Raw genomic sequence first — 12,327 nt, forward strand, 5'->3', positions numbered from 1 at the left:
TTAAATAAGTATTTTATAGTTTGTAAACTGTCACTGATCTTACAAAACATACTTATATTGGATCATAATAAAGTGGCACATTTATGGAAGATCCTGTAAAAATCCCCAACACACTATGAATATTTAGATTTAAGTGAACTATTATACTATGTATCTAAGACAGTTTGAAAATTTATTTTAAATTAACCAATGTCATGTTTGGTAAAAGAATGTAACCAATAAATGTTAACACGGTGAACAACAACAACAAAAAGTCATGTGATTGTAGATATTAATCACATCTACAAAATCCCTTCTAGTAACACCTAGACTAGTGTTTGGATACTATAGCCTAGCCAAGTGGACACGTAAAACTGACCAGCACAGCTAGTTCATGCTAATTTCCAAATTGGTACCTGAAGGTTGAAATATCAAATGGTTTTGATGGTAAAATACAAAACCATACCTACATGCACTTCTGACCTGCACCTCCTGTGTCCTCTCTCCACTCCCCCTCATGAATTTCTTCATCCCTCATTGAAACCCGACATAAACTGGCATGGAAGTAGAATCATCTGGCATGTACTCTCCTTATTTGACTGCTCTTCCCTCTGTTGCAATGTTCCTTTTAAAATGCCAACTTTTAGTGGTCAAGACACAGATTCATGCTGTCTCTCCCAGGCCGTCATATTTCAGAAGCATTTTTGTGTTCTTACCGTGTGAAGCTCATCTCTCTCATTGAAAACCTGGATGGGGTTTGTAAGTAGTGAAATACATGGGTGAAAGTAGAAATGCTACTTACCATGCTGAGTCATTTACTCCTTAGCAACGAAAGGACTGTTTCAATCTGTTAGATTATCAAAAGAATACCTTGTTTGACTTTGCAAAACTCGTATTAAATGAGACAGCAATTTGACCCTATTTTACTTAGGAAATATGACCATATAATATTTAGCAGCTCTTTACAACAAGGCATCTTTAATATTTGCTTCCAGCCTGTTCATAACTTGCTAAAGAGCTCTTTTAATTAAGCTTTCTAAAACAAATATGATCTAAGTTTTCTTTGACACCATTTCCTTAAATATTTACAGAGAACTATGGTATGTGCATGCACACATGATATTTCTGTGTGTCTAGATTGTGTGTGTACATGTGTATTTGTACTGATTTTTTTGCAGAGGCTTGTGTCACTGATTTTTCAGATTACTGTCATCAAGATAAAATAAGAATTACCATATTTAACCTTAGCAATAAAACTACTGCCAAGCATTGCAATCTAGTTTTTTTGGCTCTTAGTGTTAAGATTTCTGTCTTCACATTTATGTTTCCTGTTAGCTCCTGTATCAATTTAGAAAAATGTAAAGGGTAGCTATTAAAAGATATCTGGAAGGTAAAATGAATTTGCCACTCTCAGCAAAAAAGATGTCCACTTTTTTGCTTTCTTCTCCTAAGCAATCATTTGTTTTTCAACTTGCAAAATGAGTTTTGACACAATGCCACATTATGCCACAAAATATTAATAGGTACAATTAATACATTGATACGTGTTTGATTCTATTATTCTTCTTTTCCTTTTTTTGTCATTCTTCTTTTAATCTGCCGTGACAGTTCTGTAATGGAGCACCAGAAATATGACTCTCGGGCAAGCCACACTACTAATCATCAATATAGCATTGTATGTTGTCCAGCAGATACATGTTCCTGTTTTGTCAGCAGGGATGATATTCTGTAAAATTTCAACTCAGAGTAAATGCATTCCAAGATTCGTTTACAAGCAAAAATTTAATGGTCTGTTGAGTTTGACTATGACAAGGTTTTTTGGGGTTTTTTGTTTGTTTGATTTTTCTGCCGAGCAGGTTGCGGTTTTAGTTTTAATTGCAAGTTACAGGATAGAATTGTTAAAGCAATCTAATTATACAAGTTATACATAAGCAACAAAAATGAGGCTTTGGACCACCTTTCATTATTGGTTCTGTAATTCTTCAGCTGTAAAGGGATCTGCAAGCCACCTTTAGATTGTATAACAGTGGTCACTTTGGGGTTCTTGGCTTATACTAATAACCCCAGTGAAATAATTAATGACCGGCTGTATAGATTCCATCAATAACAACACTATAAACAAATCCACTAATCAAAACAGTTATTCTTCTAAACTGGCACCTAGCAATAGTCATCATTCTGAAAGAACAATAATAAATGCTTTTAGGGTACCCACGAGGGACAAGCTAGCTGCTTTCAAAAAATATTTGTACAGATGTGTATCAATTTATCTCTTGGAGCATATGCCAGTCTCGTTATCAAGGAAAAGCCAACTCTCTCACCTGTTTTTTTTGTTTTTTTTTTTTTTTTTTATTTCAGCATATTATGGGGGTACAGATGTTTAGGTTACGTATGTTGCCCTTGCCCCCCCCCAAGTCCGAGTTTCAAATATGTCCATCCTTCGGGTTCTCACCTGGTTTTAAATCCACACATTTGGAGCATTCAGTTCATTCTGCCGAATCCAGGAAAGTCAGATTTTTCTTCTTCGTTAGGTAGAGGGCTACATATTTGGTGTACTATATGATAGTCATGATCTTCCTTCTTAATGGTAGGTGATCTGTGCAGTCTATACATTGTGTATTGTATATGTTACAGCAAATGCTTTAACAGTAAACCAGTATAGACTGTAAATATTTTATATTGAGCATAAACACAGAAAACCAAAAACATTCTCTTAAAGTATAATGCCTCTGCAGTATTATGATTATGGGGGAAATTTGGGCCATTTTGCTTTGCCTTTTATTTAGAACATTCATCAATCCTCATGAAAATCATGGACATTAGCTAGATTTGTTGTCTGTTAACATATTTTTAACATCCCTATAAACATAAAGACAAACCTGTATTGTTCCAGAGTATTCTTATTTATCCAGAGCATACTTAGGTAATTATCAAGTATCATTAATATATATCATATTAATTATGTAGAATTATAGAAGAGGGTTATACCATAATCATGACAAAGGGTCCCGGAACCCAAGAGTATGTATCATAAACCTGCGACAGCTCTTTGGAGGTAAAAGGGTGAGAAACAAGGTCTGCGGAGGCCGTCGCTTCCGAGCACTATTGCTGCAAGTCAGGAACTCAACACAGACTGAACAGCAGATGCTGTTTATGGTTTTGAAAAAAGGCACCAAATTATCCTTTCGCTAAAAAAAAATATAACTATTGTCTTATAATGTTATCACACTCCCATTAGTAATTATAAACAAATCGATATACAATTTAGGACAAGAGATAAAAGAATATAAATACAAAGATTGATTAGTTTTCTTGCCACAAATTCAGTCGTTATCAACTATCAACTGGTAAATCTTGGATTTCATTTTTCTCACCTGAATAAAGATATTAATTGCTCAATTCTGTTCACTCCCTGCCCTATTGCTTACCTTGTTCCCTTAATCAGGATTAGCACTTCCCACTTCCTGATATACTAATATATATATATATATCTCACATATATGTGAATATATAGAGAGACAGAGGCCCTTATGACAACTACAAATAAGTGAATTATAATTTATGTATGATTATTTCTTCAGCGTTTCTTTTCATTGTTCTTCTGCAAATTGCCTGAAGATGGGAACTGTGTCTGATTTGTTCAGCAGTGTACTCCCAATGCCTAGAGGGTGTGTCTTGCACAGGGTGCTGGGATGGTTAAGTTACAGTGCCAAATTTCTATGTTCCTGATTCCAAGTCCTTCCAATAAATCAAAACACTACTATTCCTGCTCCTTGCTTTTCCCTGCTTTGGTCTTACTTGTCCTGATTGAGTTCATTGCTCCTGTTTTTTTCATTCATTCTTTTGCTCTTGGCACAATTTTTCTGATTGGGTAAATTCAGCCACTGGAGAATGTGGCAACAGAATCTTTGCTGCAAGACTTGGTTGGGACACTCTACTTTTTCTCCCAGTCCAGTGATTTGGGACTGGGAGTATAGTAGCAATATGGGAGTATAGTAGCATTCCTGTGATTGCAGGTATAGGCGAAAGTCAGGGAAGCAATAAAGCAATGAACTTAATCCTGCAAAAATAAAATAATATTTTTATGGAAATATTTCTAAACTGTTTTAGACTTCTCACTTTCTTAAACGGGGTGTGCTCACGTCATCTAGTCTGTTCTTGCTAAGTCAGGAGAAGCAGTGGGCTTAAAGCCCTTTAAAGGGCTCAGCTTCAATTACTTAGGAAATTCAGGCCTCTGCTACTCCCCGAGTGCCATGTAAGTGAAGAGTCAATATGCGCTAAATAAATGCATCTGTTAGAATTGTTAGACACTCACCTGGGACAGCAAGGAAAGTAGCAATATCTCTTCCCTTAATGTCTCCTCAAGTAAGAAAAATACCACCTGTTAGGATTGTTCTGATAATGGCATGATTTATGGAATGGAATTCGAACCCTAGAAGTTCAAAGTTTAAAGCTCAAAGTGCTTTTCAATTCCTTTTTATTCACTGAGTGTTGAGAAATCTTTTCCCCTAGCAGTTTAGGACCCAGCTGGACTGGATATGTAGCTGCAGAGAAGCAGCAAAGCTATCATGGTGATGAACATATAGAAGAAAGATATCGTTTTCTATATATTTTGGCAAAGATTTGACTGTCATAGAACTCAAAAGAAACCAAGTAGCATTCATTTCCCTGCACCAGAGCACTAGGAATATAGAACAGTCCTTTGTGAGGGTTTCTTTCATTAGCTCCATTCCCTTTGGTAAGCAGGTGTAAGTACAAAGAATGCCCCACTTAAAGGTTGATACTTTCTCGTTGGATGTGTACAATTAAGCACAATGGACTGGCTCCTAAACTGAGAAGGGCCATTTGATCTAATGCAGTCAGCAAGTAATTCAAATTCTATAAAAGATATTCATAGAATAAGCTCTTCTTTATTGAGCTATCAGTTATCAAAGTGGGCCCAATGTTTAAGGAATGAATATGAAATAAATTAGCAATACTAATAATAATGATGACAAACATATTAATAGCACATAAAATTGCCAGAATAATTTAGAAATAGTCTGTGAGTTCCTAAATAACTCTAAGGTTATTTTAGATAATTTAGTGATGCTGATAGAGTTATAAATTGAAATATTTGAAAGTTTCTGACTTTAAAAAAAGTCAATCCTAAACCAAACACTACCGAATCAAAGGGAAATTAAACTAAGGTTATGATAACAAAAGTTTACAAGCCTTAAGAGAATTCCAAAAGCAAAACTTTAAAAACAAAATCTTCTTGACCTAAACCAAGAAATCGAGATTAACATCACAGTGACAAATCACAGTGACAAGTTGCTTGGCATGTACCCTTGAGAGGAAAGGACGAAAGAGGCACTTTACCTCTGTGTCCTTTCTTCCCAAAGCCCATAACCCAATTATAATCATGAGGAAAACATCAGACAAACCCACAGTGAGGTATATTCCACAAAATATCTGGCCAGTACTGCTCAAAACATTCAAAGTCATCCAAAACAGGGAAAGTCTGAGAAACTGTTGCAGTCAAGACTAAAAGTTTCATGTTGACCAAATGTAATGTGGAATCCTGGAACAGATAAAGGACATTAAGAAAAAACTGAGGACATCTGTGTAAAGTTTGGACTTTAGCTAATAACAAGGTATCAATATTGGTTCATTAATTGTGACAAATGTACTATAGTGTTAGATGTTAACAACAGAAAATACTGGGTTCAGGGTGTATGGAAACTCCTTGTACTATACAACTTTTCTGTAAACTAGAATTATTCTAAAATAAAATGTTTATTAAAAAATACTTAGCAGATATAGCTGAAAGAAAAGGCTCTTCTGATACAATGTTTGCAGAGGAAGATGTTTTTTAGTTTATAAATTATTTCCATAATTCGTGACAGTTCTCACATCTGCTACTATAAAATTCATTGCAGCTTCTCTGCCTCCTGGGAAAAAATGCATTTAATTATCAGTGAAATTCAGCTTTGGCTTGCTATGATGAATGATTTGAACCTGTCAGTTCCCCCCCCCCTAAAAAACAAAAGAACTGAAATGAAATACAGTCTTATTCCTCTACTCCCTTCCTTCCACCTGCTCCATTTAATTGATGAAGGTTTGAGCTTTTATTAATCTTTTTGAGCTCTTCTGTAAGATGCAGAAGAAAGCTAATATGATATCATTGTATCTAGCTAATGTGTGTGCTTTGTGAAATTGATACACCCTGCCAAGACATAAATTACTTAAGCTTTGATAAATGTGTTGAAATCAGGGAATGTTCAAACAGATAAAACATAGCAATTCCTCTTTCTTCCCCTTTTTAAAGCTCCATTTTGTGCTTGAGGTTAAGTGTTTTTGCATTGCTATTGTAATATGATGGGACAAAAGACAGCAATGATTCTGAAATTAGCATGAAGAGCCCCAGCAAGTATAAACGTAACCAGGGGGATACAGACAGCCATGTGTTTTATAGATAACATCTAACAATCTTGCCTTGGACAGAGTGGTTTGCCAACAGGTTCAGAACCACCTACAGTCTTCTCCCAGCATGTTGTATCACAGAAGTTATCTGTTCAGGAATGAGGGTACCTGCCAGACTCTTTATACACTCAGCTCACTTTGCTGACTCACGTGGTAGGTTGGAGTCAAAGATTCACAAACACATTTTGTTGGCAAGGAGAGCTCACCTGTGCCTGTGATCTGGCGGTGATTTGGATGCCAGTGAGACTGGGAACATAAGGAAATATTTGATGTTCTGGGGTTGAGAGGGTTGATTTCTACTTGGTCATTAATTTATCGCATAGCACTGAACAAGTTGCTCGATTAACCATTAATCAGTTTCCTGGAGGCTTGAGAATTCATATAATCCTTGGAGACACTTCTGGGTAGAAAGCATGAGACTATCCATTGGACTATGGAGGAGCTGTCAGTCATTGAATGCTTTTTGCCAAAGATTAGACTCAGTAATTTCCATCCATTCTTTCAGTTAGTCCTTACAGCCAACCAGCAAAGGAGCTACAGGTGAGAAAACTGGGGTTCAGGTCATATACTTAAGCAGGGAGTGATGATATCATCAGGTACCAAATGCTGAGCTCTTTCCGCCATATCATGCTGCTTCCCTATTGGGAGTATATCGATAGATGGGGGATGGGAGGCGGGGCAGGAGCGGCTCATCAGGCCCCAGTCTTCCCTGATTAGGTCTTCTGAGGTTAAGCATGAGCCTTGGGGACTTAGGTCATACAACCATCTATGTAGACCTGGTAGAGGAGAGGTTGCCCTCTCAGCAGTGATGTTATAAAGTGATGATTTATAACAAGAGGGAGGCTGAACAAGTTACACTAAAGGGAGAGAAAGTTGGGAGAGGAAATGCAACTGTCAGCTTATTAAAGACACAGAGAAATATATTTACCCTTTTAATTATACTCTTCTACCAGTACATCATTATCTGATAGCTTTTTGAGATTTGGGCTTAGATTTGGAAATCGGCACTGGTGAGAACAGTCCATGTACTTTAAAGCAATAAACAGATGATGTTGTACACAGTTTCCCAACTTGGTTAATGTTGTCAAAACATGTTAGAAATATCATGGTCTAAGGAAAGCAACGAAATTTTTTAAAATATAAAAATATATATGTTTTCATATATATTTATATATACAAATGTTATATATAAATATGTATCTGTACTTTTTGCCTAAGGTACTGCCAATGAGTATTGTCACTGGAAGAGAGAAACAGTATAGATCTGTACTATTAGCTAGATTTTATTGTTATTTATTATTTTTACATAGACCAATCTCAAAATCAAGGGCTCCTTGAGCAGGTTTAGACCTGAAGAGTAGTGTGTTATAATGAATTTTTTAGAACTCAAATTCCAATTTACATTCTCACGTGGAGAATCTTTTCTGAAGATTTAAAGGACCTTTGTAAAAGCAAATAATCACACCCAGTTTGTCTGTTTGAAAAGCTTAGATTTTTTTTTTTTTTTACACTCTTATTTCTTAGGTGAGTCACATATGTTTGAGTCAACTTCTGTTACAACATAAATTACTACCAGGAAAATCTTCGGATCTTTAAAAAGTCTCAGTAAATGGCCATTTATTATTATCATTGAGCAATCTCAGAACTATCACAACAGAAGTCCTAGAGATAAGAGAAGAACCTCCTAAGGTGTTGGTGTCTGTCATGTATTCTGAAATGCACCGTGATCAGCTAAGACGCGATATGATTGGAAAACTATATGATGGGCTCAATGTTTATAGGTTTTCAATAATGAAAAAGTGAGGAGAAAATTGGGCAAAGCGCTAAATCAAGGAAAATGATTCGGTTAGAAAAAAACTCAGGAAAATGTGTGACGTAAAACAAATACCTCAAGAAACAAAAAAGAGCATGTTGCTGCTGGTAGGAAAGGCTGTCTTTATGCTTGGGGTGGGAAAACATTTTTGCATGGAAAATGTATTTTAGTTCTGCCAATAAAAAAATTTATTGGTAGCATGGTTTATAAAAGTAAGAATCAAGATTTTTTTTAAAAAAAAGTCAAGTTTAAAGAGGAAAATGTCAGAAGGGATATACCTCATGAAAGAGAGAAAGGAAAGTGGGAGTGAGCTGTACTGGATCCGGCAGTAGAGGATCAGGAAAAGAAGGCGCATTTCTTTTGCACCAGATGTACAGCAAATGGCAGGTGTGTCTGTCAGCATTTGCCGAGCAAGGTGAACCTCATGAAATCCTGGAAACACGTGGAAACTAGGTAATAGACAGTGGGCAACAAGAATCATGATCCCAGAGAAGGGAAATTGCACCTCGATAAGCAAGAGGCTCCTTTTCTGCCGCTGTGTCCTTGGCCCTCCCTCTGGAGAGAGGCTGGGACATGTCCCTTGGACCACTCTGCCTCCACTCTCAGGAGACTGAAGTCAGAAGTGGAGGCAGGTACTGAACTCCATGGGCTGTGACCAGTTGATTAGAATAAAGCTTGTGTACCTTATAATTAAAAGTGTTCAAAATCAGAAAACTGTAGTTACAGTATCAGATATATTTTGAGCTAGAAATCCAGAGTAATGATCCCTCTCACCCTGGCGACTATGCCAACCGTTCAACACCAGGAGAGAGAAAGAAGTATCAATTCAGTCCCTAAGAAGAGGTAATATGGATTTAAGTTCTCAAAAAAGTAAGAATGTGCATCTTATCAATTTTCCCTTCTACTAACTTCAATAATTTAAGTGTAGAGAAAATAATTTTTAAAAACTCCAGAAATGAGGAAGAAAAGCCTTCAGGAAATTAATCATAGGAAGAAGTATATTATGTAACCTCCGCCAAAAAAAAAAAAAAAAAACCTTACTGACATTTTGAGTCCTTGGATTCCTACTCTAAAGTGATCTTGGATCTAGGTAATAAGGGAAAACGCTTTTCACAAAGCTCTCTTACGACTTAAATTTGTAAACATTTAAGAACATACAAAAGATAACTCCATGTTATCAAACTATACCATAGAGTTGAATGCAATATTTATAATTCAGATTATGTCTTTTTCTTTTTCACAATTGGATTAAAAGCAATAATTTTTGGAACAATCTGAGACTAGTTTCACCAAGTGCTTTGCCAAGTTTGAACGGTGGAGAAACAGTACATAAACATAGCCTCACTTCTGTCCTCATCCTTTTCATCATGCTGACAGTTTTCCGTAGAATCGTTACAGGAGTGGTTTGTGCCATTAGAGATAAGAGGCTATCTGTGTTCCCTCTAGAAACCTCTATTTTCCAGACTTTATAACTCATCCATAAATATTCACTCCAGGCAACAGTTTCATATATAACGATTCTGTCCCTCAACATCCATATTGACTTAACTAAATGATTTTTAGAAACCGTGGGAAGTCTCATACTATAAAAAGAATAAAAAGGAAAACCAAATGCAAATAAAAATCTTATGTTTCAGTGGCTTCGATTTGAACCAAAATACTGTGGAACCCATAAAACACATGCACATAACATTTTCTTAGCAATTCTATCTTTCAGGATATAATTCAGTTATAATAAAATTTATTAAATCGTATATAGTCTATTAATTAATGCAAAATGTACTTTTCCACATTATTTCTGTTTCTATAAAGGCAACTAAATTTGTACTTATATTTTTTCAACTAAAACTTTTTGTAGAACTTTCTACTACTAATCACATGCTTTTTTGTTATAGAGTTTGAGATGGAATTACATCAAAAGTTATGAAATTATGTTATGAGCCTTTGAATGTAGTAATACCCTTAATATTTCCAACTATATTTAAGAGAATTATTAATATCATAGTCAGATGATTTCTAGCTTCTTGGCAGAAACCGTCAGCATTCTAGAGTTGTCTTCTACCTGAAAGAAAAGACTTTAACAAATTTAATGGTTTTATCAATATACTATTTCTCCCAATCTGAAAAATAGAATTGTGAAGATTAGGAAAGAGCGACTAAAAACACATCAGACCATTAAAATGAAATATTTTGTTCTTAATCTCACCAGTTTAATTTTTATACTCGCAGTTTTGCATCATGTAAATTAAATACTCATCTTTTGTTACACTGTTGAGCTCAGCTGTGTGTGTGAAATGCTATTTAGCAAGAATCTAAATAATACTGAATGAATTTCCTTTGTGCTTTAACTTCGGTCTGTGTGCACGCTCAAAGCCTAGCCTAAAGTTTATTTCTCCTTCTTCTTTTCAAACAGCTATTCTGTGACAGCAAAGAAGTGGTGCATGCCACGGAGGGGCTGGATTGGGAAGACAAAGATGCTCCGGGGACTTTGGTGGGCAACGTGGTGCACTCAAGGATCATCAGTCCTCTGCGCCTGTTTGTTAAACAGTCTCCAGTGCCCAAGCCGGGTCCCATGGCATATGCAGACAGCATGGAAAACTTTTGGGATTGGCTGGCCAACATCACGGAGGTTCAGGAGCCACTGACAAGAACTAAACGGCGGCCAATCGTAAAAACAGGAAAATTTAAGAAAATGTTTGGATGGGGTGACTTTCATTCCAACATTAAAACTGTCAAACTCAACCTCCTCATCACAGGGAAAATTGTCGACCACGGAAATGGAACCTTCAGTGTTTATTTCCGACATAATTCGACGGGTCTGGGCAATGTTTCAGTGAGCTTGGTACCCCCCTCCAAGGTGGTGGAATTCGAAGTTTCCCCCCAGTCTACCTTGGAGACCAAGGAATCCAAATCTTTCAATTGTCGCATTGAGTATGAAAAAACAGATCGGGCAAAGAAGACTGCCCTGTGCAACTTTGACCCGTCCAAGATCTGCTACCAGGAGCAGACTCAAAGCCATGTGTCTTGGTTGTGCTCCAAGCCCTTCAAGGTCATTTGCATTTACATCGCCTTTTACAGTGTCGATTATAAACTTGTGCAAAAGGTCTGTCCTGACTACAACTACCATAGTGAGACCCTATACTTATCTTCTGGCTGATCTTTCCACAGTGACGGAAATGAGGGATGGAGACATATATATATATATATATATATTTAATTATAATGACCAAGAAACAGGCCCAGCTCTTCATGGTAAAGGATCCCTTTTGTTTCTGGCAGTGAACTGTAGTTCCCTATCAGGTTTTCAAATTTAAAAAGAGAAAAAAAAGAAAAAGAAACATCTTTAAATGTGAAACATGTTTGTTTTGATCATAAGTCCCTTTATCTAAAGAGTCAAACTATTTATGAAACCGTCCCTTTCATGTAAGGGGGTTAAGGTCTAGAAATATTACTGTTGCTCTAGAAGAAACATCAGTGGTAGCCAAGTGTGACAAGAAGGAACTGGAGTATGCATGTGGTAGACATTGCTCTTGAAATGAGCCTGCCTTTGAAATATGTTTTGGAAGATTACCTTAAAAATAGCAGATCCAATAAAGGAACTGAGAGGATTGTATTTGATAGATGAATTGTTTCTGACATTGGAGTCTTTTTTTTATTACTGTCTTTTTCCCCACATCTGTGTTGTTATTGATATGAGAGATGAAAGGGTAAAATTTGTTTCAAAACTTGTGTGTGAAGTTTCAGTGTCACCATGGAACCGAGCACATTACCATCTGAGCTAGACTTGAGTGGAATGTGATTTAAGTGCTTAGCCCTGTGTTGGCCACCATCTTTATAACTCCCATCTGAGTCATAGTGCTGGTGCATTGGAAAAACAAATCTGTGTATACGTCAGTTTAACAACAATGAAGACCAGGATATTTTTAGACTCTTGCCAAATTGGATGCTGTGAGATTATCAGAAATGATGTAAAATTCGCATCCACCCTATAGCTTAGAAACGAATCCCAGTCATTTGAGAGTGTGATTTTATAACGTGTAGAATAACTCTGAAATTCTTTCCTAGGCTAG

The 12,327-nt window shown here is 36.4% G+C and overlaps 1 protein-coding gene across 1 annotated transcript in view; it reads left to right on the forward strand.

The window, feature by feature from the left end:
- The window catches only part of NXPH2 (neurexophilin 2), a 116,317-nt gene extending 104,732 nt beyond the window's left edge, over window positions 1–11,585 (forward strand). Inside the window, exon 2 of the mRNA XM_012650518.1 lies at window positions 10,671–11,585. Coding sequence (XP_012505972.1) covers window positions 10,671–11,414 — 744 coding nt within the window. The 3' untranslated portion in view covers window positions 11,415–11,585. The remainder of the gene's footprint in view (window positions 1–10,670) is intronic.
- Window positions 11,586–12,327: the final 742 nt, after the last annotated feature.

The sequence above is a fragment of the Propithecus coquereli genome, unplaced genomic scaffold, assembly GCF_000956105.1.
Source record: "Propithecus coquereli isolate 6110/MARCELLA unplaced genomic scaffold, Pcoq_1.0 Scaffold33, whole genome shotgun sequence".
NCBI lineage: Eukaryota > Metazoa > Chordata > Mammalia > Primates > Indriidae > Propithecus > Propithecus coquereli.